Genomic DNA, 22,143 nt, shown 5'->3' with positions numbered 1-22,143 from the left:
CCCCGCAGTGACTGTGAGACCTGTGCGCTCCCTCTGCATCCAGTCAAAGCGCTGCTGCAGTTCAATCGGCACAGCCCGCAGACCCTATCCTCCGAAATCGTCTTAGTTACGACACTCTTGCAGCCCATTGAGGTGGAGGGCCACGCATGTGGCCTACTCACTAGCCTAGGTTGCCGGTTGCTGGTGTAGACCCCACCCATGGCCGGGGGCGGGGCTCTCCCGTCTGCATAGGTAATCCACCTCCCTGAGCGGCAGCAGCTAGGTCAATAGAAGAGTTCTTCCGCTGATCTAGCACTGTCCACACAGGGACTTTGGTCAGATGAACTGTGCTGCCATAGGCGTGGCTTTTTACACCCCGAGGGACACATCTCGTTTTCTAGTGTAGACCAGGCCCCTATTGGCTGGTGGACATGTCTACACTGCAGTTAGAGGTGTGACGGTGGCATATGCAGACACACCTGAGCTAGCTTTGAATAACAATAGCAGAGAAGTCATGGCAGAAGAGCTGTATGTACCTGGGACTGGGGTGTGTAACTCTAGCCGCTAGCCCCTGCTGCCTGTTGCATTCTGATTGTTCTTCAAACTAGCTCGATCAAAGCTAGCACGGGTCTGTCGACACTTGCTACTGTCATATCTCTGATTGCAGCGTAGCGCTTCCCTGGATCCTCTCTTCAGTTTCAATGGAGGCTTCCTTTTCCTTCGCTTTGTGTCCTAAATTCTTGTGGCAATGTTGCTATGTCATGTTAAACAGCTGCCATCTTTTACCCCAGCGGCGGCTGCCTTTCAGTGGTGTAGAGCTAGATCGCTGCCTTTCAGATGAATTGGCTGGTGGCAGCCTTCTCGCGTTTGGAGCCCAAACTTGTGCCTGGGATTGTTGACTCTCTAGCTGATGAGCCTCGAGACCTTCAGTAGCTCCTCTTCCTTTAGAAAGGGAAGTGCCTAAGTTTCCTCCCTTGCTGCTGAATCCAAAGCCCTGGGGATACTTTGTTCTCTTCCCCCCACCTCGTATACCCTACCTTTTCCCTGCCCCAGCTGCTCCCTTCCTGTCTCCTCTGCTGCCGTCCTTGCCCTGAAATCTCTGCTTGGTTCCAGGAAGCTGGATGCCTTTATCTACGATGCTGCTGTGCTGAATTACATGGCTGGCAAGGACGAGGGCTGCAAGCTGGTGACTATCGGCAGCGGGAAGGTCTTCGCTACCACTGGCTATGGCATTGCTCTCCAGAAAGATTCCAAGTGGAAGAGAGCAATTGACTTGGCCCTGCTGCAGTTCCTGGGAGACGGTGGGTATTTCTTTCCCCGGTCACAGCCCGGGGGCAGTGTCCCTCCCCTTTCTGGGTGAAATGTTTATCCTAGCCCTTCCCTTTTCGCACGTCTTTCCTTGGAAAGCTGGGGAAAGAGCGTTACTCAAGAATCAGGCTACGTCTAGACTGTAGTCTTCTTTTGGAAGAGATCTTCTGAAAAAACGTCTTCCAAAAGAGCATCTCCGCTGCATCGAGAAAGCAATCTGCTTTTTTGAAAGAGAGCGTCCAGACTGAATGGAGGCTCTCTCGCATGGAAGCTGTGATTGCTCTGGATGGAACGGCCACCAGGGCACCTGTGATTTTTCCTCTTTTCTCTTATTCCAAAAGAACTCCCTCTTCCCCATCCACACATGCCTTTTTGTGAAAGAGCTATTTTGCAAAAGGGCTTCTTCCTTGTAGAATGAGGATTACCAATGCTGGAAAAACCCCTCTGTTCTTTCAATTTTCTTGTGGAAGAATGCGACTGCAGTGTGGATGTTCCTCAGGTTTTGTCGGAAAAATGTCCAAACTCTGTAGTGGAGACATACCCCCAGAGACAACGGTGGCTCTTCTATCTGTCACCTTTCCTTACGTGGTTGATCATCTCTTTTCCTCCCCTCTCTCTCCTTGGTACAAACACGTGCCTCTTTTATTTAAATATGTGTTTGTCTGTTAAAACTGGAAGAGGCTCTGACAGCCCATCAGAACAAGGCACTTACTTTGTGAATTAACCCAGACATCTAGAGCTCCATCCCTATAATCTAGGGGTCAGACCTGCAGCTGATGTAAATGTATCCCAGCTGGGAATTTTACTCCTCTGCCCGCTACATGGAAGTCATCGATGGCACGTAGCTTTGAGTCTCTTGGTCTCCTGATGCTCCTCAGCTGGACTCTGTGTAGTCAAGCAGGCAGTGTGCCGTCTGAGCTGTGCATTAGGGGAAATATCAAGAAGGATTCAGAAAGCTGTTCCTCTGTCAGGTTGTGTGCACTTAACATTAAATTGGGCCCCGCCTCTCCTGCCAGAGGTCTGGACATTATTCTGTCTGCAGTTTCTCTTCCCACTAATAGACAATGAAACTCTCCCGGCAGCTTGCCCGACAGATCACTTATGGTCTCAAAGTATAAAGACACGGGGGGGGGGGGGAAGAGGAATAAGACATAACGGAGTTAAGGGGGGAGGAGAGAGGGAAAGAGGCAGATCAGGACAAAGGAGGAGAAATATGGGGAGAAAAGAGATGGGTGGGAAGGGGAAGAAATTAAGCAGTCAGGAAAAGGCCATTGCATGTCCAAATCTAGGAGAGCTTGGGGAAAGCACCAACTGGGGAGAAACCCTAAGGGTGAATAGAGGAGAAAATCCTCTCTATTAATAACTCTTGGGATGCAGTGGATTGTTTTTTGTCTCCCAAGTCAACATGGACGTCAGACTCTGAGGTCAGTGCCTGGCTAAATCTCAGTCTGTCTGTGTGTGGAACTGTTTCTAGGGGAAACCCAGAAGCTGGAGACTGTGTGGCTGTCGGGGATCTGCCAGAACGAGAAGAATGAGGTGATGAGCAGCAAGCTAGACATTGACAACATGGCCGGAGTCTTCTACATGCTGCTGGTGGCCATGGGGTTGAGCCTACTGGTCTTTGCCTGGGAGCACCTGGTGTACTGGAAACTGCGCCACTCTGTCCCCAAATCACACAAACTTGACTTCCTGCTGGCCATAAGCCGGGTAAGTGCCTTCCCAACATGCTTGCGCTGCACGGCCATGCTCCCAGCAAGTGGCTCGTTCCTGAGCTGATGTTCTGGGGGGCCCTATCTGATCATCAGGAGCAAGGGCTGGCGGCACGTCTAGGGATGGGATGCTGAGAGTGTTATCTCTAGGCCAGGGGTGGGCAATAATTTTTGACCAGGGGCCACTTCTGAAATTTTTGAAGTGGCCCTGGGACACCCCAGAAGGGGTGGAGCTGCAGGCAGAAGGGGCGGAACCAGGACACTTCTGTGCTTCTTCACCCACAGACCCTGATTGGGGAGGGCTAGCTCAGTGGTTTGAGCATTGGCCTGCTAAACCCAGGGTTGTGAGCTCAATCCTTGAGGGGGCCATTTAGGGATCTAAGGCAAATCTGTCAGGGGTGGTGCTTGGTCCTGCCATGAGGGCCAGGGACTGGACTCTCAAGGTCCCTTCCAGTTCTATGAGATAGGTATAGCTCCAGATATATATATAAAGGTCTCCACCTCCTCTCCCCCAGAGAACTGCCAGATGATCTGAACAGCTGTTCTGGTGGTTTCCTGTAGGTACCTGTGCCCCTGGTGGTGGGAGGAGAATTTGCGTGCTCCCCTGGCTGCTCCCCCAGGTCAATCAGGGCCTGGGAGGGGGGAGCACATGAAGTCTCCTCCTGCCCTGCCAGGAGTGTGCCCTGCCAGTGGTTCAGGAGTGTGCAGTGGTTCTAAGTGTCTTGCAGGGCAGGGGCACAGGAGGGAGGAGACTTCACGTTCCCAACCCCCCCCCAAGGCCTGATTGGGGCAGGGCCTCTGCGGGCCAGATCAATTCACTTGGCAGGCCAGCTCTGGCCCACGGAGGCCCTTTTGCTCTAGCTGCCGAGCAGAATGTGGTCTGAGGAGTCACCACAAGCAGGCTGGCTCTTTGGGCAGCTGCGGGCGGGGGTGGGGTGTGTGGACTGGGCTCCACTCCCTGGGGGTAACGTTCTGAATAAAAGTGCCACTTTCACACCGCGCCTGAGGTCTGTCTGGGCCTCTCCTCTCATCTCCTCTCCCCTTAGCGAGGCCCTTCCCAGTCAAGCTTTGCGCTGGTGGGACAGGAGGGAGGAAGCTTGTGCTGCCCAGACCGTGTCCGTGTTCTGTGGACTAAAACAAGCTGCTTGTCTGAAGGGCTGCGGGGTTCCCTGGCAGGAGCCTTTTCCCAGCCCTAAATTCCCACGAAACCATGGCGCACCAATTCACAGCACACCAAGGAACCGAGTAATGAATAGCTGGGCCGGTCCCTGGCCTTGTCACGCTCACAGTCCCAAGACAAGGCACTTGAAATGCCTCGTGCGCCCACAAGCCCGCGCCTCACCTGGCGAAACCATTCTTAATGGGCCCTCTGCCCAAAGTGAGGCAGCTGAGCGAGTGGGGGGGTTGAGGGGAGCTCTGGCTTTCTCTAGGCAAGAGCAACCTTGGGGTGCCATTGTGGAGACCTGCTAGCTGGCTGGAGAGGGGATGGAAGATGCTCTGTCCTCGCGTTCCACTCCCAATCAAAGGGCTCGTTCTCGGATGAGTCTGCTGGGTTCCTCGTGGGAGGAAACTATTCGGGGGGAAAGGGAAGATGTTAATGTTGGGGTGTTTGGAAGTAATGCAGAGATTATAAGAACATAAGAATGGCCATACTGGGTCAGACCAACGGTCCATCCAGCCCAGTATCCTGTCTGCCGACAGTGGCCAATACCAGATGCCCCAGAGGGAGGGGACACAACAGGTAATCCTCATGTGATTCTCCCCCCCTCCCCCCGCATCACCCATCTCGGGAGAAACAGAGTCTAGGGACACGATTCCTACCCATCCTGGCTTATAGCCGTTGATGGACCTAACCTCCATGAATTTATCTAGCTCTCCTTTGAATCCTGTCAAAGTCCTAGCCCTCACCACGTCCTCTGGCAAGGAGTTCCACAGATTGACTGTGCACTAAGTGAAGAAAAACTTCCTTCTGTTTGTTTAAAACCTACTGCCTATTCATTTCATTTGGTGACCCCTAGTTCTTATGTTGTGGGAATATGTAAATAACTTTTCCTTATTCACTTTTTCCACACCATTCATGATTTTATAGACTGCTATCATATCCCCCCTTAGTCTTCTCTTTTCTAAGCTGAAAAGTCCAAGTCTTTTTAATCTTTCTGCATATGGGACCCGTTCCAAACCCCTAATCATTTTTGTTGCCCTTTTCTGAATCTTTTCCAGTGCCAATATATCTTTTTTGAGATGAGGCGACCACATCTGTACGCAGGATTCAAGAAGTGGGTGTACCATGGTTTTATATAGAGACATTAAGATATTTTCTGTCTTGTTCTCTATCCCTTTTAAAATGATTTCTAACATTCTATTTGCTTTTTGGACTGCCGCTGCACGCTGAGTAGATGTTTTCAGATCTTTGCACTAGGGATGTAAATAACCATTAAAATAGTTAACTGGTTCAACAGATAATTTTATACCGATTAATGGTTAACCATTAACAGGAAGATCCTGCCCAACAGCCCAGCCTGCCATTCCAGTGCGGCTGGGGTCCCGCTGGCCTGCTTGGGTCACTCTGGCATGGCTGGGATTCGTCGTGACCACCTGGGCCATGCTAGCTCAGCAAGGACAGGGGCCTGACACAGGCTCAGCCCTGCCTGGTGCTGCCAAAGGGCCAACTGGTGTTTGCCAGGGCTGCTCCAGCATGGCATGATGGGCCATCCAACCGGTTTCCAGTGAGTGTTCCAGTAAGCCTAACACTTGCTGGGTAGCCAGGTAAACTTTTACCTCCCCCCCTGCACACAGGGTTGCCCTGGTCACTTTTTCTCTCTCTGCTTTCCAGGGCATTTACAGCTGTTTCAGCGGAGTCCAGAATCTGGAGAGCCCTGTGCAAGTGCGCACCCCTGACATCACCGCTAACTCCGCCCAAGCCAACGTGCTGAAGATGCTGCAGGCCGCTAAGGACATGGTGTCCACAGCCAGCGTGGGGAACTCCCTGGAGAACGCCACGCGTACCATTGAGAACTGGACCAACCGGAGCGAAACCCTGCAGCCCACGTTCTCCCTTCGAACACCTCAGCTGGTGGTCCAGAACACCAGCGTGTCCAACAGACCAGCCTGCTCCTCCAACATGGCTGCCGCAGAGAAAGTCGGGCGGGTCTGTGCCCAGCGGGTTGCTCCACCACCCATCTCTGAGCCCCAGCAGCCCTTTGTGGATTCCAGGCTGCCAGCTAGTGACAACTGGAGGGCAGGAAACGAGCAGCCACCAGTACTTCACCCCCTAAAGCTTCGAGGAAGCTATTCTGGGGATAAAGCTCTTCCTGGTTCCACTGTGGGGGACTTTCCCCACCTCTTGGTGAGGACCATGCCCCCAGCCCATTTCAGGAGCCACGTGCCCTTGGGAAACCATCTGAGCACTTCCCTCTCACCGCTGGAAACTCAAAGGGAGCTTCCCCTCCCGGACATCTACAGAGAACATAAGCACCCTGTGTCCAGGGGAGAGGGAAAGGAGAAGCTCTCCCCAAATGTCCACCTGGTGTATGGGGAAGGAGGACCCAGGGGCCCAGCCCCGCTGGCAAGACTGTTCTCCACTTCCAAGAAGAGCCCTTTCTTGCCTCCCGACTGTGCGCACAGCTCCTTCCTGACCACCAACAGGCCTTGCAGGCCCTTAGTGACTGTGTTCAAGGAAGCAGAACCCATAGCGCTGCCCCTTCTGGGAAAGGAGAAGCTGAACAGGAGAGCCAACCTGCTGAGGTCCTCCTGGGAGCAGAATGGGAAGCACCGTTCCCTAGGCATCCGGCAATACGACGGCAGGTCTTCCGCCCAAGGGGACCTACCAGATCTCTTCCCCAAAGCTGGCATGGCACTGAGGCCGGCACCAATGCACTATCCCACCGAAGCCCTCCGGCCCAGTGCGATGTGCAACAGAAAACGCCTGGAGACAAACTCCAGGCTTTCTTGGAAAGGACAGCAGCTCCTGCACTCTCCGGCAGCGAGGCTGCCCTCCTACGGGGAGGCGTGCCTGCAGAACTCTAGCGGCATGCACCGGGCCTCTTCCACTGTGGTGCACAAACAGTACGCCTACATGAACTCCTATACGAACCTGCCCATGTACCTGGGACAGCTGTACCAGGGGCCTGCCCCACTCTGCGAACACTCCAGGGCCAGCCAGCCCTGTGTCGCTCGGGCTCCCTGGGCACCCAGGAGCAGGGACTACTTGGTCCACGAGGACAGCCGGAGGACCATGTACTTCGACAGCATGTACAGAGACTGTACAGAGCGAAACCGCGCAGAGCCGTCCTTCCTCCAGATGGTCAGTGCCGAGAGGGGGGACCTGCTGGCAGCCCAGAGAATGAGCAGTCCTTACGCTGCCCGGTCCTGGAGGCGAATCTCTAGCTTGGAGTCCGAGGTGTGAGGGTAGAGAGGGGGGCAGGGTTAGGGCCGTTGCTACTTAGCATCTATCTGTGTTACTGCTCTCACCTGCCCATTGGTGATTCTGGGGTGACTCTTGAGGACTGATCCCATAGGGGAGGCTCTAAAATCTCAGTCCCTGGGTACCAGCAGGAAGATCTTGTCCCATTTCCTCTGCTACTGACGGACCAAAAAAATAGCAAAGCAGCAGCTATTTGATACTGGGCACAAACCTAACTGTAGAAGGGACTTCCATGTATGAATTCTGAAGTCTTCCATTGCTGGGCACTGGGACCTAGCACGGGCTGTGTGGTGCGCTTGGCTGTGTCTTGTCCAATTGAAATGCTCACAGTCATATGTGGTCAACTATAAAGTATCCAGTATGATGTCAGTCCTTCATTTCTGGTTCCAGTTAACTTGGGGGTCCATGCCCAGAGCTCTGCTTTCTGTGAAAGGATGGGGGACATCTTCCAGCCCTGCTCCCCCCAAACTGTAACTCTCCTGCTTCTACAGTTGCACCACTTTAAATGGTCTGCTAATGAATGGGGCTGCCTCGGGCACAGGAAGATCCGGGGTCCCTAAGATATTTTCAGTAGTTTCCTTCCCCTTTTGGTTTCTTAAAGCAAGACTCACAATGCCATGCCCAGGTCATTAAAGAGACATTTTAAATCTTGCTTTTCTAATTCTGCCATCATTCTGCACCAGACTCTGGGGTTGCCAAGGTTTCTTCTGTGCTCTAACACGCAGAGAGCTGCCTTCCATCCTGAAGATCTACAAAGGGTTAGGTAAGCAAGTCAGATTCTCAGCTGGTGCAAATGTGTGGAGCTACACTCATGCACCCCGGCTGAGAATCGGACTAGAATCCTGCATTTGTCTCTCCAGCCAGGCCCTTAGGCCTTCACCCCCCTACCGGGGCTTCAAGAGCAGGGACAAAGTCTAAGGTTTAGGGGACATGGGGGTGGGAAATGGTAACTGGGCACTGATGTGGTAGCTGTCCAACAGGAAGCTGTGCAATAGTGTTGACGGGTGCTACTTGCCAGATCTGGACTCGCTTGGTAGATCTGCAATTAGTGTCTCCAGAGGAGGTCCCCTACACTGGGGCCAGGTCTTCACTAAAGGAGAAGACCAAATTAAGACAAGCAATTTCAGCTACATTAATTACATTGCTGGAGCTGATATACCTTAATTCGAGTTTCCATGCGGTCTCCACAGTGGGTCTCCTACTCATCGCAGGAGTACCTGCCGGCAACAGGGGCGCACCATCTGAGTTTGATTTAGTGGCTCTTGACTAGCCATGCTAAATTGAACTCTGGAAGCTTGATCGTGGCAGCATTGATCTTCTGCTTAGTGAAGAGATGGCTTCAGTGATGGGTTTTTAACTCCATACCAGGTGTGGGCAATTATTTTTGATGTGGTCAAGGGCTTTACTCTTCTTTGATGTTAATGGAGGAGTTACAAGGTCTGGGATGGAAGTTGGGGAGGTCAGGGTAAGGGATTGGAGTGCAAGGGTCTGGGAGGGAGTTTGGTTGAGAGAGGGGGAGGGGATTGTGACCTGGGGCAGGGGGTTGGGGTCTGGAAGGGGTTCCAGGGTCTCAGATGGGGGTATGGATGCAGGAGAGGATTCTGACTTGGAGGAGGGGGTTGGCAGGAGTGCAAGAGGAGTTGAGAGGGTCTGGTTTGTGACCTGGGGCAGGGAGTTGAGGTATGGGGGGGGGGTGGGGTGTAGGTCTGTTTGGGTGGTGCTTACTTTAGGCAATTCCAGGCTTGCAGCCCAGCAGGACCTGCCTGTCCCCTCCTCCCCCCCCTCCTCCCCCCCCGCATGCTGCTCAAAGCAACCAGCTGCAGGGACCATGCGTGTGTCTGAGTGCTACACGCCCCTTGGGGGGGCTCTCCATGGAAACTGCCAATGAGGACTGTGAGATTGTGCTGGGGGAAGGGACAGTGAACGAAGCCCCCCAGGGGTGTGCGGTGCACAGAGAACACATGGCCCCATAGGTGGCTGTTTGGCCCCGTAGGTGGTGTGCGGGAGCGTGGCAGGCAAGGAGCCTGCCTGAGGCTCCTGCTGGACTGCGGGATGATGGTGGGAAGTTTCTGGCAGTTTGGAGGGCCGTGTCTGGCCCACGGGCTGCATTTTGCCTGCCCGTGGTCTACACCAGGCAGCTTTTAGCCACACGGCCATGTGAAAGCCCCGTTTGTCAGCCCTTTTGCCAACAAAATACGTGCACCGCCCAAGAGCAGAGTTCGGGTCTGTCCACACCGTGCAGCTTTCAGCAACAAGGCCGTGTCAAAAGTCCACGCGTGGGACTGCTCTTTGTCAGCCCTCTTGCTGCCAAAACACTCCTCTCCCCCTGCGCAGCTTTTGCTCTGTCCGCAGGAGAGAGCCGGCGTTCGCACTGGCCATGGCAAAACCTTTGTCCATCATTGGGGGGGCGGGGGAGGGGAGATTAGCACCCGTGAACAACAAACGTTGTGGGGATCCAGTGCAAGTGCAGACCTCGCCTTCATGCTGTGGGCAGGAGAGTGCTCCTGCCAACAACAAGCTACTTACACTGCCACTTGCCGGGGCAAAACTTGCATCCTTTGGGGTGTGTGCACATGCACGCGTGTGTGTGTTTTCTAAGCACCTGTGAATGATAAAAAAATTGTCATTCAATGTAGACAAAACCTCAGTGCAGGGGTGGGGAACCTCAGGCCCAGGAGCCAAATGCGACCCCTCCCTCCCCAACTTGCCTGGATTGGCCCCTGAGACTCAGGGCCCCCCAACCATTGGGAAGCCTGTACTGGTGCTCCAGTGCCTATCCCCTCCCCCGCTGTCCACCTGTGGGGCTGGAGTGCACAAAATCTAGGTGCCTGGGCCCCCCTAGGCTCTGGTGTGTGTGAGTTGTCTGTCTCCTTCTCAGTCAGGGGCCACGTCAATGAGGGTTTGTGTTTTTGTTTTGAGTTTTGCTTCTTTCTTGTTTGTGGCCCCTGACTGATTTTTCTGTGGGTCAGTGGCCCTGACCCCAAAAAGTCTTCGCCTCTCCCCTCCCCCTTAGTGTAAATCCTCACAGGCAGCCTATTTGCCCATGTTTGGTTAACAAGGTAATTCAATCCAGCCTCTGCCTGGCCTTTTTTCACACCCAAACAAGGTTTGATAGGAGGCGAGTTGAGCGGTTGAATAGAAATCAGGAGAAGTGTATTTAACATAACTCCAGAGTGTTTAGAGAAAGCCCTTTGCGGGGTCTGTATCTTATTTCTATTAACTCCCTTTGTGTTCAGTCACTTGCTCTCATTATAGTCACAGCAGGATCAAAGGCCTCCGGAGGGGACATCACCTACCTGCTAATTTTTCATTTACTGTCAGAAGATAGCCAGGGGTTGGCGTGACTAATGTCTTTCCTCATTTGCCTCCTCTTGCTGGGCTGCAACCTCTCCCATTCCTATGGGCTGCGGGAGCACAGAACCCCCCGCTCTGGCCCTGGCAAACGACCAGAGAGGTGTTTGTGTGGAAAGAGATCACAGCTGCTGCTCTTCCCCAAGGCTGCTGCTGGAGAGGATGCTTCAGGCGTCGTCTGGTCCCTGCCTGTGTGGTTCTCGCACTAACGTCATGGGACTAACAGGGAGGGTTCCTCGCTGTGTGCCCTGTAAGCTGTGCACTTAGGCAGCTGCACAGGAGCGATTCAAATGCCACCCAGCAGATGAGCAGAGTGCCCCCTGCTAGGTTTTCTGTTTCTACTGGTGGTGCACATTTGCTCATGCCTCGGTGCACAGAAAAAAATGTATTCTGCTCATGTATGGAAAAAAATCAGCACACAGATAGAAGAGGGCCCATAGGCTCCTTAGGCGCTTGCTGTGCTAGGAAACAAACTCTTTGTACATAATAAATGCAGCTTGTATTGCGACCTCTTCAGCAGTAGGTCTGTGGGGCCCTTTCCTAGACAGAGAGGGGAGGTGTCACTGGCAGAGGCGGGAATCGAACTCAGGAGTCCGAGCTCTCACCCCTGTGGTGAGCTGCAGCTGGTTTAAAAAACTTGGGGCACATTCAGGATCTCCCCAGTTTATTCTTCACTTGCTGATCTGCCTGTCAGCTAAAGGGCTGTAAGTAGGGTTGCCAGGTGTCCAGTATTGAACCAGACAGTCTGATATTTAGGCTTTATGTCCGGTAAACAAACAAATGTCCAGTATTTTCTAATTAAGGGTAGTGGCTCAGACCATTTGGGCCCGTACTTGTTTTTCTAGCTGTGGCTACTATCTGCTTAAATACAATACAACGAAACTAGCTCAGGGAGCTAATGTGCAAACAAAGATACAATCAAATGCTGTGAAGGAAAAATACAGGATTGATAGGAGCCTCTAGGACTTAAGGGATGTGAAATTCAATGCAGCCTCTTTCCAGTCCCCTCAGACACAAGGCCCCACCTTGTCACTGGAAATCTAACTTTGGCTGGGGGCAGAAATAATGTTCCCTCTAATATTTTCCATCCATGTGCGGAATAAATTCTGTTATGTGCACTGAGGCATGTATGGATGTGCACCACGAGTAGAAATGCAGGCTGCTGGCTGTGGGTACCCCGCTAATCAGCTGGGTGGCATTTGAATCTCTCTTGAGTGGCCGCCTGGGTGCCCAGCTGACAGGGAACACAGGGCAGGAGGACAGGGGGTCTGAGCTCTCTGCCTGCTCTGGGCATCCTGCATGGACTGTCCTCTCTGCTGAAACAGGAGCACATAGCACTTAATTAACTGTCCTTGGCAACAGCTGCTGTGCCGTGGGAAGGTCTGCACACACACAAGCCAAGAGGGAGATGTTCTGGTTGGTATTGTTTGCTAGGTTCCCAAGCAGGGCTGTTGTCCTCCTGCCAGATCTCCCCACCATCCTCCTAGGAGCAACCGCCGGAGGCTTCTGACCTAAAACTGCCGACGCTTCGTTTCTTCAGTTACAAATCAATCGTGCTGGGGTTGCAGCCAGCTGCAGTGGTTGCCACTCAAGGTTCTTTGCCTGGGCAAGGACACCGGTGTGCAGAGCTGCTCTGGCAAGGCGGACGGAGAAAGGGCAGCACCTGGGGGAAACTCTGGCCCTACTGAAGCGCCTGAGCCAACCCCACTAACTCCACATTTCTCTCAGGCTTCAGATTTTGTGTTTGTGGGTGCCGGAGAGACGTTAGACCCTTGCTGTCTGCGGGCCCGTTCTGAGCCACGCTGCTGCCCTGGGCCCTAGAAGAGGTGTCTGACTGCTGGAGAATTGCCTGGGGCAGGGCCAGATGCCTCTGCCAGCCCCTGGTGCAGGAAGCTGGGCAGGAGCATGGCCAGAATATATAGGGTTGCCAGATACCGTCACAAAAAAATCCCGAACATAGCGAGGAAAAAAAACTGGTTGAGGGGGAAAAAAAAAAATACTGCACCTTTAAATTCCCATGCTCCCTTGCAGCAGGGGAAAAATGTCCCTGCCAGCCTTCCATCCGAAACAGAAAATACCGGACATTTTGTGTGTCGGGTATTTTCTGTTTTTTTTTTACTGAGCAGAAGATGCAAATACAGGACTGTCAGGGCAAAAGCCAGACACCTGGCACCCCTAAGAATATAGCTGCTCCTGTCATCTACCTGGGGCCCTGGGAAGCTGAGTAAGCGAGAGCAGCTTGTGAGGGCCTGGTCACAGGGTCCAGGGTGAGCCAAGGTCTCTCAAAGATGCTTGTCTCCTGTTCCTGCCTCAGAGGAGCAGAATGGCCTCACTCCCTGCCGTTCCATTCCCCTTCTGCAGAACTCCCCTCTGCGCTGCCCACGGGCTGCTCACCTGCTCTGAGGGAACATCCCCCTAGCTATGCTCCTGGGGGCGCGGGGGGCGGACAGCTTTCTCGGCCCTTGGGGAGGGTGGCTCCATGCCCCTGAAAGGCGCGAGGCCTCAGGTGGAAGGGGCAGGGCTGGGGCCAGCCAGCCCTCAGTGCTGCCTGGACCACGGCACTGGTCCTTTCCCCCTCTCCCTCACCTTAGAGCTGCGTGGAGCATGTGCAGCAGTGCTCCCGCGGTGATTTAAAGGGCCAGGACTCTAGCCGCCACCACTGCTGCAATAGTCGTGGCAGTGGCCGGGAGTTCTGGCCCCTTTAAAGTGCCAGGCCCTGGGGAAACTGCCCCTTTGCCCCCTTCCCCCAGCGGTGGCCCTGATTTTCATTTATGCTTTAGCCCCCTCTCATAAACCACCCCCCGGAGCCATGGCACAGTCTGGCCCTTGGAGCTGCGGCCACGTGGGCATGGGAGTGACAGCGGAGGCTCAAGACTGGCTATACCCTCCCCGCAGCCCCACACCGGCGACACACCTTACAGCCCCTTGGGGGCACTCACGGCAGCCAGCGTAAAGCAGCTGGGGAGGCGGCCTGTGGACCAGCCGCCTGAAGAAGCTGCTCCTACGCGCCAGATGCTGCTGGAGGACCGGCCCGGCGGGAATTCCCATAATCAAATCGTGGTCACAAGGGTGGCTGTGGCAGCGTCGTCAGCAGCCAGCCAAATAAGGGGCCAGCCTGGGCCGATTACAGTAATTGCTTTGTGCCGGGCTGACGCAGGGCAGCTCGGCAGGGAAAGGCCCTGATGCTGCCCGGCCTTACCAAACTGAGTGGGGCTCTTGACGGCACTTGGCTACTCACGTGAGTCGAGGTAGCAGGCCTGAACCCAAAAGGCTGAACATCCCTCGTGCCCTTCCATGTCCTTTCAGCAAGTGGGGTGCTGGGGACTGCGTGTGCAGCACGGCCATGGTGAGCTGGACACAGAAACACACGCTGGCCCATGCATGAGGCCAAGCCTGCAGAAAGCTGGCATCATTGTTCACTCAGGCCCCCTGGGCCCAAGAGGAGGAGAGCAACCTGATGTCATGGGCTCGCAGGTTGGGTCCACACATAGCCCCCCCCCCCCAAGGGACTGTGCAACAGCCCTTCTCAGGGGATGCCCTTTCTCTGGGGGGTTAACCCCCCTCTGTCTCCTGGGATTGCACCTCCAACATGCCTGTCTCTCACCATGGGCCTCCCTCGGGCCCTCCACTCGCTCTGGAACCCCAGGGCCTCCATACCCAGAGGGAATAATCGAACCCTGTTCGCTAGCCCTGAGCGACTCTTGGCCAGCATAAAGCAGCAGGGCTTATAGAGCATCTGAGCACAGCACAGCAACTCTCAGGGCCTGTAGGGCTGGTCCCCCTCAGCACAACACGGCTGAGTCTCCCCTGCCTCCAGGTGGGCTCTGCTGGCTCCCTCTGCCCAGCCCAGAAGACCCCTCCTTCCAGCTGAGCCTCCATATCCCGCCCCAGCAGCTCTGCCTCTGTCCTTTGTCTTCTGTGCAGGTAAACAGGGTCACCTGGGCCCTTCTCTTCTCTGCCTCTCCTCCCTCCTTTGTCCTCCAGGCCACTGGGCCCCTCTCCACAGCCCATCGTCTTCCCACTGTCCAAGCTGGACTCTGTTCCTCAGGCCACTGGCTGGGATCCTGAGTTCTGTGCTGGTCCCTGTACCAACAAACACCCTCTCCACTCACCTCCTTAAACCGGGCACACCCAGCCACTGCCACCCCCTCTGCAGGCAGCCCCTTCAGCCCCACAGCGTGAGCGGAGGGTGGGCCTGTGTTCAGGCCTGTTGGTAGACTGGGACATCTGGGGGTCAGGCCAGCAGCCCCGGGGGGGTCAGGCCGGCCAGCGGCTGCTCTGACTAGCCCAGTGTGCACGTTGGCCGAGCTGGTGGCCCTGGGATCAGCCTTGTGGCTGGGGCGAGGAGGGAGGGGCTTCCAGGCCTTGGAGCAGGTAGGAGGTCAGGTCTCTGGGGACAGGGAGAGAAGCTCGGGGCGGGGTAGACCGGGGGGGGGGGCAGGCTCCCTCCCTTGCGCTCTCTATGCTAGCATATTGCTCATTTTCTTCTACGCACTAAGGTCCAGAGCCTCAAGGTATTTAAAGAACAAGCTCTCCCCCCGCCCCCCCCCCCCCCGCTTGAATTCAAATACCTAAATCCCTGGGGGAGTTGATAATGCTCTGAAGCTTATTTATCATTCATACACTTCTTGTGCCACCCCGGGGACTCGCTCTGCCTGGCTCCCAGAGCTGGCAAAGGTGCCGAGTGGCAGCCCTATCGGTCGTAGGCTGGGCGAGGCAACAGCTTTCACTGGACCGTGAGTTGGTGCACGAGACGAGCGTTCGAGCTTACCCCGAGCTGTTCCTCAGGAATGTTCTGGAACGTGCCTGGGTGACTTGGGTCTCCTCTCCTCTCTGCCACTCCCCAGGCAGCTCCCGGACACTGATGTGAGCCTTTCTCCCCACAGACTCGCGCGCTAGGCGTGGCCCCCCCCGACCAGCGATGGGTTTTCGGGTGCGCAGCGCAGCGCTGCCCTGGGCCGGGGCGTTGAATGGCATCTCCCTTAGGTAGCTGGCGGGACTCCCCACGCCACAGCCCACGGTATAGTCCATGAGCCCAGTGCCCTGCCCTGTTGGGAACAGTTCGCCCAGGGGCTACGTTAGATTGGGTTTTGTTAATGGTCAGGGCTGTGATGCTTCAGGCTCATGGGCAGGGCCAGATTAAGGGTGGGGCTAGCTGGGCAGCTGCCCGGGGCATCAACCTTTGGGGGGGGGTGCCTGATGGCAGCTGTAAGGGGTGCCACGTGCCCATGTGCCATGCGGCCGGGGGCGGAGCCGTGCATGCGTCGTGCACCCACTGCCCAGGGCGCAGGAATGGCTCGAGCTGGCCCTGCTCACGGGTGGCAGGTGAGGCGGCCCCTTGGGGCAGCTAAGCCCCCTGCCCCATCTTTTCCAGCAGAGCCCCCATCCCCTGCTCATTTCGCTCAGGCCCCCCCCCCCCCCCCCGGTCCCATGGCCCTGGGCAGGGCCGAGTGAGGGGGACTGGGAGCCAAGCTGCGTGCAGGGTCAAGCTATCAGCCTCAGCATAGCTCTCAGCGCTGGCTGAAGCCTCCCCTCCCCCAGCCCATTTTGCCCATAGCACTGCCCTATTCCAGCCCCAGGCTGCCTCTTCCCACGAGGCCCTGCTCCCAGCTCACTCGTTCCTCTGTCCGCTGCCCTGGCTGCAGCCCTGAGACTGGAAAAGCTCTGCCCTCCCAGCGCCTGCAGGACACCGCGGGGGGGGCGGGATTTTCCCAGGACCTAGAAATCCACCACAGCCTGCCCACTCCCGGCCGGGCCTGGCTGGGGGAGGCTTAGTCTGCATCGTGCGCCGCATGTGCACTAGGGTTCCCTTCACGCCGCCTTATTCCTACCGCTTCACACGGCCGGGTGCTCTCGCAGGCCCCCGCCGCGTGTGCTCCTTCCTTTGCGCGTTTGCCCTCGCCTGCCCACGTGCGATGCCCACCAGCCCCTTTCCGCAGGCCTCCTCCTAGGCAAGGCTAAGCCATGGCTCACTTTGCTTCCTGCGCCATCACGCAGCCCCGGGCAGCCACCTCATAGCGCACGGACCATTGGCTCTGGCAGCACGTCGGGGGAGCAGCTTCATAACGACCAGGAAGCAGACGGGTCCTACCTGCCAGGGCGCCTGGGATGATCCATCAGAGCTGATATAGTGGGTTATTCCTCTCTCCATGGGAGCATAGCACCTTCCTCCTCCACTGGCACGATCCAGCTAGTCCTTCAGTTAGACGAGGAGCCAGGATCAGCCTCAGAGACGTGTCAGTGCCACGGAAGTACAGGGGACGCTAGGGCCGGGGGGGCGAAGGGCGAAGCAGCCGGATGCGAGGAACAGCACGATCATTTTGCCGAGCATCCCAGTGTATTTCCTGAGTCCCACAGATGTCCTTGCTCCCCCCATTGCGCACTCCTACCTTTCAACAGCTAGCCCAGCCTCTCCCCGGCGCACTGTCCCTGCGGGAACACCAGGAACAGAGTCCACACCCTGATTCCTATTCAAAGAGGGCTCAGCTGCATCTGGTTAGAGAAATGGGTGTATTCCCCCGGGGGTATCTCAGGGCCTCTCCTTCAGGCTGGGGAGGTTAAATAGCGGTTAATTGAATAGGCGAGTAACCTCATGAATTCTTATCAGTTACTCGAATATTTTATAGGCCCTGACGTGGGGCCAGCAGCTAGTTCCAGCCCCATGCCCAAGGAGCCCTCTGCACTCTACGCTGCTGCCTCTGTATCAGAGGCAGCAGAGTGGGGTGCCAGATGGGAGCTGGTCCACAAGAGGAGCCAGTTTAAAAACCAGCTCCCTTTGTGGACTGGCTGCCTGTCACCCAATGCTGCAGCCTCTTATAAAGATGCAGTGGCACAGGGTGGCAGCAGCCCCCATCTGGGGGACGTCTGAGCTCCCGGACCTGGCGTGAGCTGGAGCTGAGCTGGGTTGCCTGCCCGTGCGGCTCCTAATATACTTTAAATGCAGCGCCACGGGGGGTAGGTCCCAGACCCGTGGCAAGCCAGGAGTGAACCAGGCTGTTGACCAGTCTGCTAAAAAATGTACTGGTGGGGGGAGAGGGAAATGCGTGTCATCTATAGCAGTAATGCTTTTGCTTACCGGTTAATCAACTACACAATTACATCCCTACTTCAGGCCGTGGTTTCTATTTCAGACCGGCCCCGAGGCTAGGTTGAGGCATCCTCTGGAAATCCCAGCCCTGGACTGGACATTTGAGCCCAACGTGCGCTGACAACTAGGGAAGGTGCTTGTGCGGTGGAGTGAACACCAGGTGACGACAGCCCTTGCCAGAGGGAACGGGGCTGTCTAACTCCAGATCAAGGCCGGCTGAGTCCATCTCTGCAGCTGCATCCAGGAGGTTTCACCTCAGGCCGGGCGGCACGCACAGCGCATCAGTTTGCTGTCAGCAGCCTGATCTGTGCGCGCGCCCCGTGGATGCAGCAGCAGCCAAGGCTGGGGCAGTACGTTTTCTGTCTGTAATTATGCTGCAATAATATTATCCAGGTGGTGAAGGCCACAAAAGCGGCTGCTGAGCTGGAACGGTGGGTGGGGGGGCTGAGCGGAGCGCTATGAACCTTCCCCTGAGTTTTAGAGACGGCAGGAGCTCGGGGGGCGGGGGACTCTAGCTGGGGGACATGCAAGCTTCTTTCGGAAATGATGATGAACACTCAGCCCCAGCCAGCCTGCCGGGCTGTAAATCCAAGAGAGTAAGTAAGTGCTGGCTCCCAGGTGGCACCAGAAGTCATAAACTGAGAAGAGGAATGAAGCAGCAGCCGCCCTGGGGGAAATGATGGGGCAGGTGTCGTGTGGGCTCGGGAGAGGACATTTCTGAGCTCTTTGGGAAGGGGAGGGGAAGCTTTCTGAGGGAGTCAGCGGTTTCCATTTTACACTGGCAAGGAAACGCATCAGGGACGGCGCACGCCAAACTGCTCTAATTTTAAAGACCCACTCTGAGAACAAACCGCTCGGCCCTGATCTTACGTTTCCAGCCTAAGACGGAGCAAGTGGCCTTGTACAGCGATACAGGAACACGCAAGCTACCACTGAAATAAAGAGTGCCGTGCCCCACTCTTGGACAGGCTGTGACACATACTACGCCCAGCAGGAGGCGACAGAGAGTGGCGCTGAAGGCAGGATGGACTCCTCTGTATTGGAGTTCAGGTCACTGGAGTCAACACTCCTCTTACAAATTGTCATCAGCACGGCGGTGACCACATATGGTTGGACCCTCCAGCCTGAGGCTCATCTTCTCCTCCAGCAGGCGACTAGTCTGGACACTTGGCTCTGGCAGACTGAGGAACAAGAAAGAGGTGAATCGGCAGCACCGTTGGCTCCAGCAGCTGGATCGACCGTACTCCCCCAGCTCAATGCTCATGGGAACAGACGGGATCCGAGCCTAAGCTGGCATGTTCACTTTGAGCATGTGTGTGACCTAAGCAATCAACTCTCCTGCTCACCCCCCTGGCAGCTTTAGTAAATCACTCAGCAGCGCTGACACGACTGGTTCCATCTAAGAAAACACATTTTTCACCCTCAGTCCTCCAAGGAAACCTCCAGCAAAACAGGGAAGCTGGGACTTAGCAGTCCTGCTATTTCTAAGTGTCAAAACAAAACAAGCAAACAATTTTGCCGTTCTTCAGCTCCCCTCCCCTCATGTCACTTTTTATCGTGATCTAAACAGACGCTATTGAGTGGCATGTGCCTCAAAGCTGGAAATGAAATCATTCTGGTGGGAGGCGGCCTTGGGAGGCGAAATAGAGACTTTATTTTTCATTTGTTACCATCCATCATTCTGCCTGAGAGAACCTCATAACAATACCCTGGGCCCCTTTCCCCCGATGGGTTCCCCTCGTCCATGGCTTGGCACAAAAGGTTAACTAATGCAGGCACTCACCTTTCAAGCTGTCCAGCCTGGGCAACCGTTGAGGGCCAGGTGGCTCCATAAAGGCACGAGGGGCGTGCTGCAGCAGGCTGGCTCACCGTGTGTGAGGGAAGAGGCACAGATGCCTTCTGGCATCCTGCCTGAGACCCAGTCCAAAGATGAGCAGATTTCACCACAAACAAAGGGAGAAAAAAACACACCAGCTTTCTCAAATGGGAGTGGACCAGAGGGGTGGGCGAGGTGCCAAGAGGCTAAGGCAAACGACAGGGTGCTCAGGGTTGCCAGGTGTCCGGTATTGGCCTGGACAGTCCAGTATTTGCAGCTTCTGTCCGGTAAAAAAACAACAGAAAATACCGGACATTTTATTTTCTGTTTTTCTCGGACGGAAGGCCGCTTGGGACATTCTTCCTCTGCCGCCTCTGGTGAGGGGCGGAGGGAGAGTGGGGATTTGAAGACGCTGTGACTCTTTTTTTGTGTGTGGTTGTTTTTTTGTTTTTTGCTCAACCAATTTTTTTTCCCCCATCATGTTCGGTATTTTTTGTGAAACTATCTGGCAATCCTAGTGCTAACAACTAGATGTGGGCCCACAACCTGGTCTTTGGCTGTAGAACCAAAGGTCTTCCAAACGTATAGGGGGCAGCAGGGACTTGATATTTCGGGGTGCCCTGTGTCAGAGATGGGTCAGACTAGGAAATTGAAGTTTACAGTCCCAGGAGGAAATGGGTGGCTAAGCAGCTCCCCTCTCTCCAATTGCAGCAAGCCTCAGGGCTAAAACCAAGTAGCACCCACCCTTACCATCACCCCAGAATCCTGACTGGCCCCCACAGCCTCACTGGGCCGGTTTGTGCCAGCTCCTGGTAGTTAATGCGGCTGTTACTTCTCTGCTAATGCTCTGCAAAGCTCCTACTTCTTCTATGTCACCACCCCAAGCAAGTCTGTGAGGGAGGCCGGAGCAGGCTAATGCCAGGCAGGGAATACACACAAAGCCGCGTTATTATTTTAAAACACAGAGGGGCACATGGCCCATCCAGCTCACGCCATTAGGAACACGTTTAGCATCAGCTAACTACCTAAGGCATCAATTCAGCCAAGCACTTGAGCACCTTTTTAACAGGACACGGGAGACTAATCCCCCTTTCCTCTTTACTCGGCTCTGGTGAGGCCACATCTGAAGTATTGTGTCCATTTCTGGGCCCCCAATTTCAGGAGGGGTGTGGATGCATTGGAGAGGGTCCAGCAGAAGGCAACCAATATGATTAGGGGGCTGGAGCATATGACCTATGAGGAGAGACTGAGGGAGTTGGGTCTATTTAGTCTACAGAAGAGAAGAGTGAGTGGGGGGATTTGATAGCAGCCTTCAGCTTCCTGAAGGGAGGTTCCAAAGAGGCTGGAGAAAGGCTGTTCACAGTAGTGATGGATGGCAGAACAAGGAGCAATGGTCTCAAGTTGAGGTGGGAGAGGTCCAGGTTGGATATTAGGAAAAACTATTTCACTAGGAGGGTGGTGAAGCACTGGAGGGTGGTGAAGCACTAGGAGGGTGGTGAAGCACTGGAATGGGTTACCTAGGGAGGTGGTGGAGTCTCCATCCCTAGAGGTGTTTAAGTCCCGGCTTGACAAAGCCCTGGCTGGGTTGATTTAGTTGGGACTGGTCCTTGATGGCCTTCAAAAGTCTCTTCCAGCTCTATGATTCTATGATCTTCAAAGCGAAACCTTTTAATTAATGATTTGCACTTTTCTTACAGTTCACACCTCAGCCAAACGGATTTGCAGCGTATTTTATTAAGCAGACGTTGCTCTGGGGCTCAGCCCATGGCAGCCACGGCCAAACCCTGCTGGCTGTGCCACGGGGTGAGTCCAGAGCCCCGCTGTGCCGCTCCATCGGCTAATGCCAGGTTTGCTGGGGCGAGGGTGAGCTCATCTGGCTCTTGCAAATCTGCCAGGGGAGACTTTTTCTTTCCAGGGCGAGAACCACCTTGAAGATCAGCAGAAAGGCGCATTGGCCCCAAGCCCCAGCGCCCAGACGGCCGTGGGTGGAGCCTACACATGGCCCTCGCGGCTGCTGGCTGCCAGCATGGCCGACTTGGCTGCAGCGTCCCCGTCACCGGGTGGCCAGGCAGCCGGCTTGTTGGGGTGGTGACAGAATAGTAACAAAAGACTTGGACTGGAGCAATGCTGGTGTCATTTGCATATCTTATTTATATGCTAATTGGGCCTGGAAGAGCAGCTTGTTTCCAAGTGCTCCAGTCCTTGTGAGTGTCTGATAATTAACTTCATCTGGGCAAGGACGGGAATGGATGAGCGTGAGCTGCTCTGGTCCCCGCTTGCTTCCTGGGAGACCAGCGACAGGCAGTTTTCTTAATCCCCCCTTCATCCCTTAATGCGTTTTACTTCAATTAATGGCTCACCAGGCTACCAAGGAGCTGCTATGCACACTGGACAAGGAGACGGCTGCTCGCAGTGCCTACTGCACATGGGAATTCAATGGGGAGCATGAGCTACCTCGGCCCCAAGAAAC

At 55.2% G+C, this 22,143-nt stretch overlaps 1 protein-coding gene across 1 annotated transcript in view; it reads left to right on the top strand.

Annotated features, from left to right (window-relative positions):
- The window catches only part of GRIN2C (glutamate ionotropic receptor NMDA type subunit 2C), a 58,175-nt gene extending 50,557 nt beyond the window's left edge, over positions 1 to 7,618 (top strand). Inside the window, exons 11-13 of the mRNA XM_075903712.2 lie at positions 1,093 to 1,280; positions 2,762 to 2,994; positions 5,830 to 7,618. Coding sequence (XP_075759827.2) covers positions 1,093 to 1,280; positions 2,762 to 2,994; positions 5,830 to 7,401 — 1,993 coding nt within the window. The 3' untranslated portion in view covers positions 7,402 to 7,618. The remainder of the gene's footprint in view (positions 1 to 1,092; positions 1,281 to 2,761; positions 2,995 to 5,829) is intronic.
- Positions 7,619 to 22,143: the final 14,525 nt, after the last annotated feature.

Source organism: Pelodiscus sinensis, chromosome 20 (genome assembly GCF_052426305.1).
Source record: "Pelodiscus sinensis isolate ZL-2025 chromosome 20, ASM5242630v1, whole genome shotgun sequence".
NCBI lineage: Eukaryota > Metazoa > Chordata > Testudines > Trionychidae > Pelodiscus > Pelodiscus sinensis.
The sequence above is the reverse complement of the archived record's forward strand: the minus strand, read 5'-3'. Positions and strand labels throughout refer to the sequence as shown.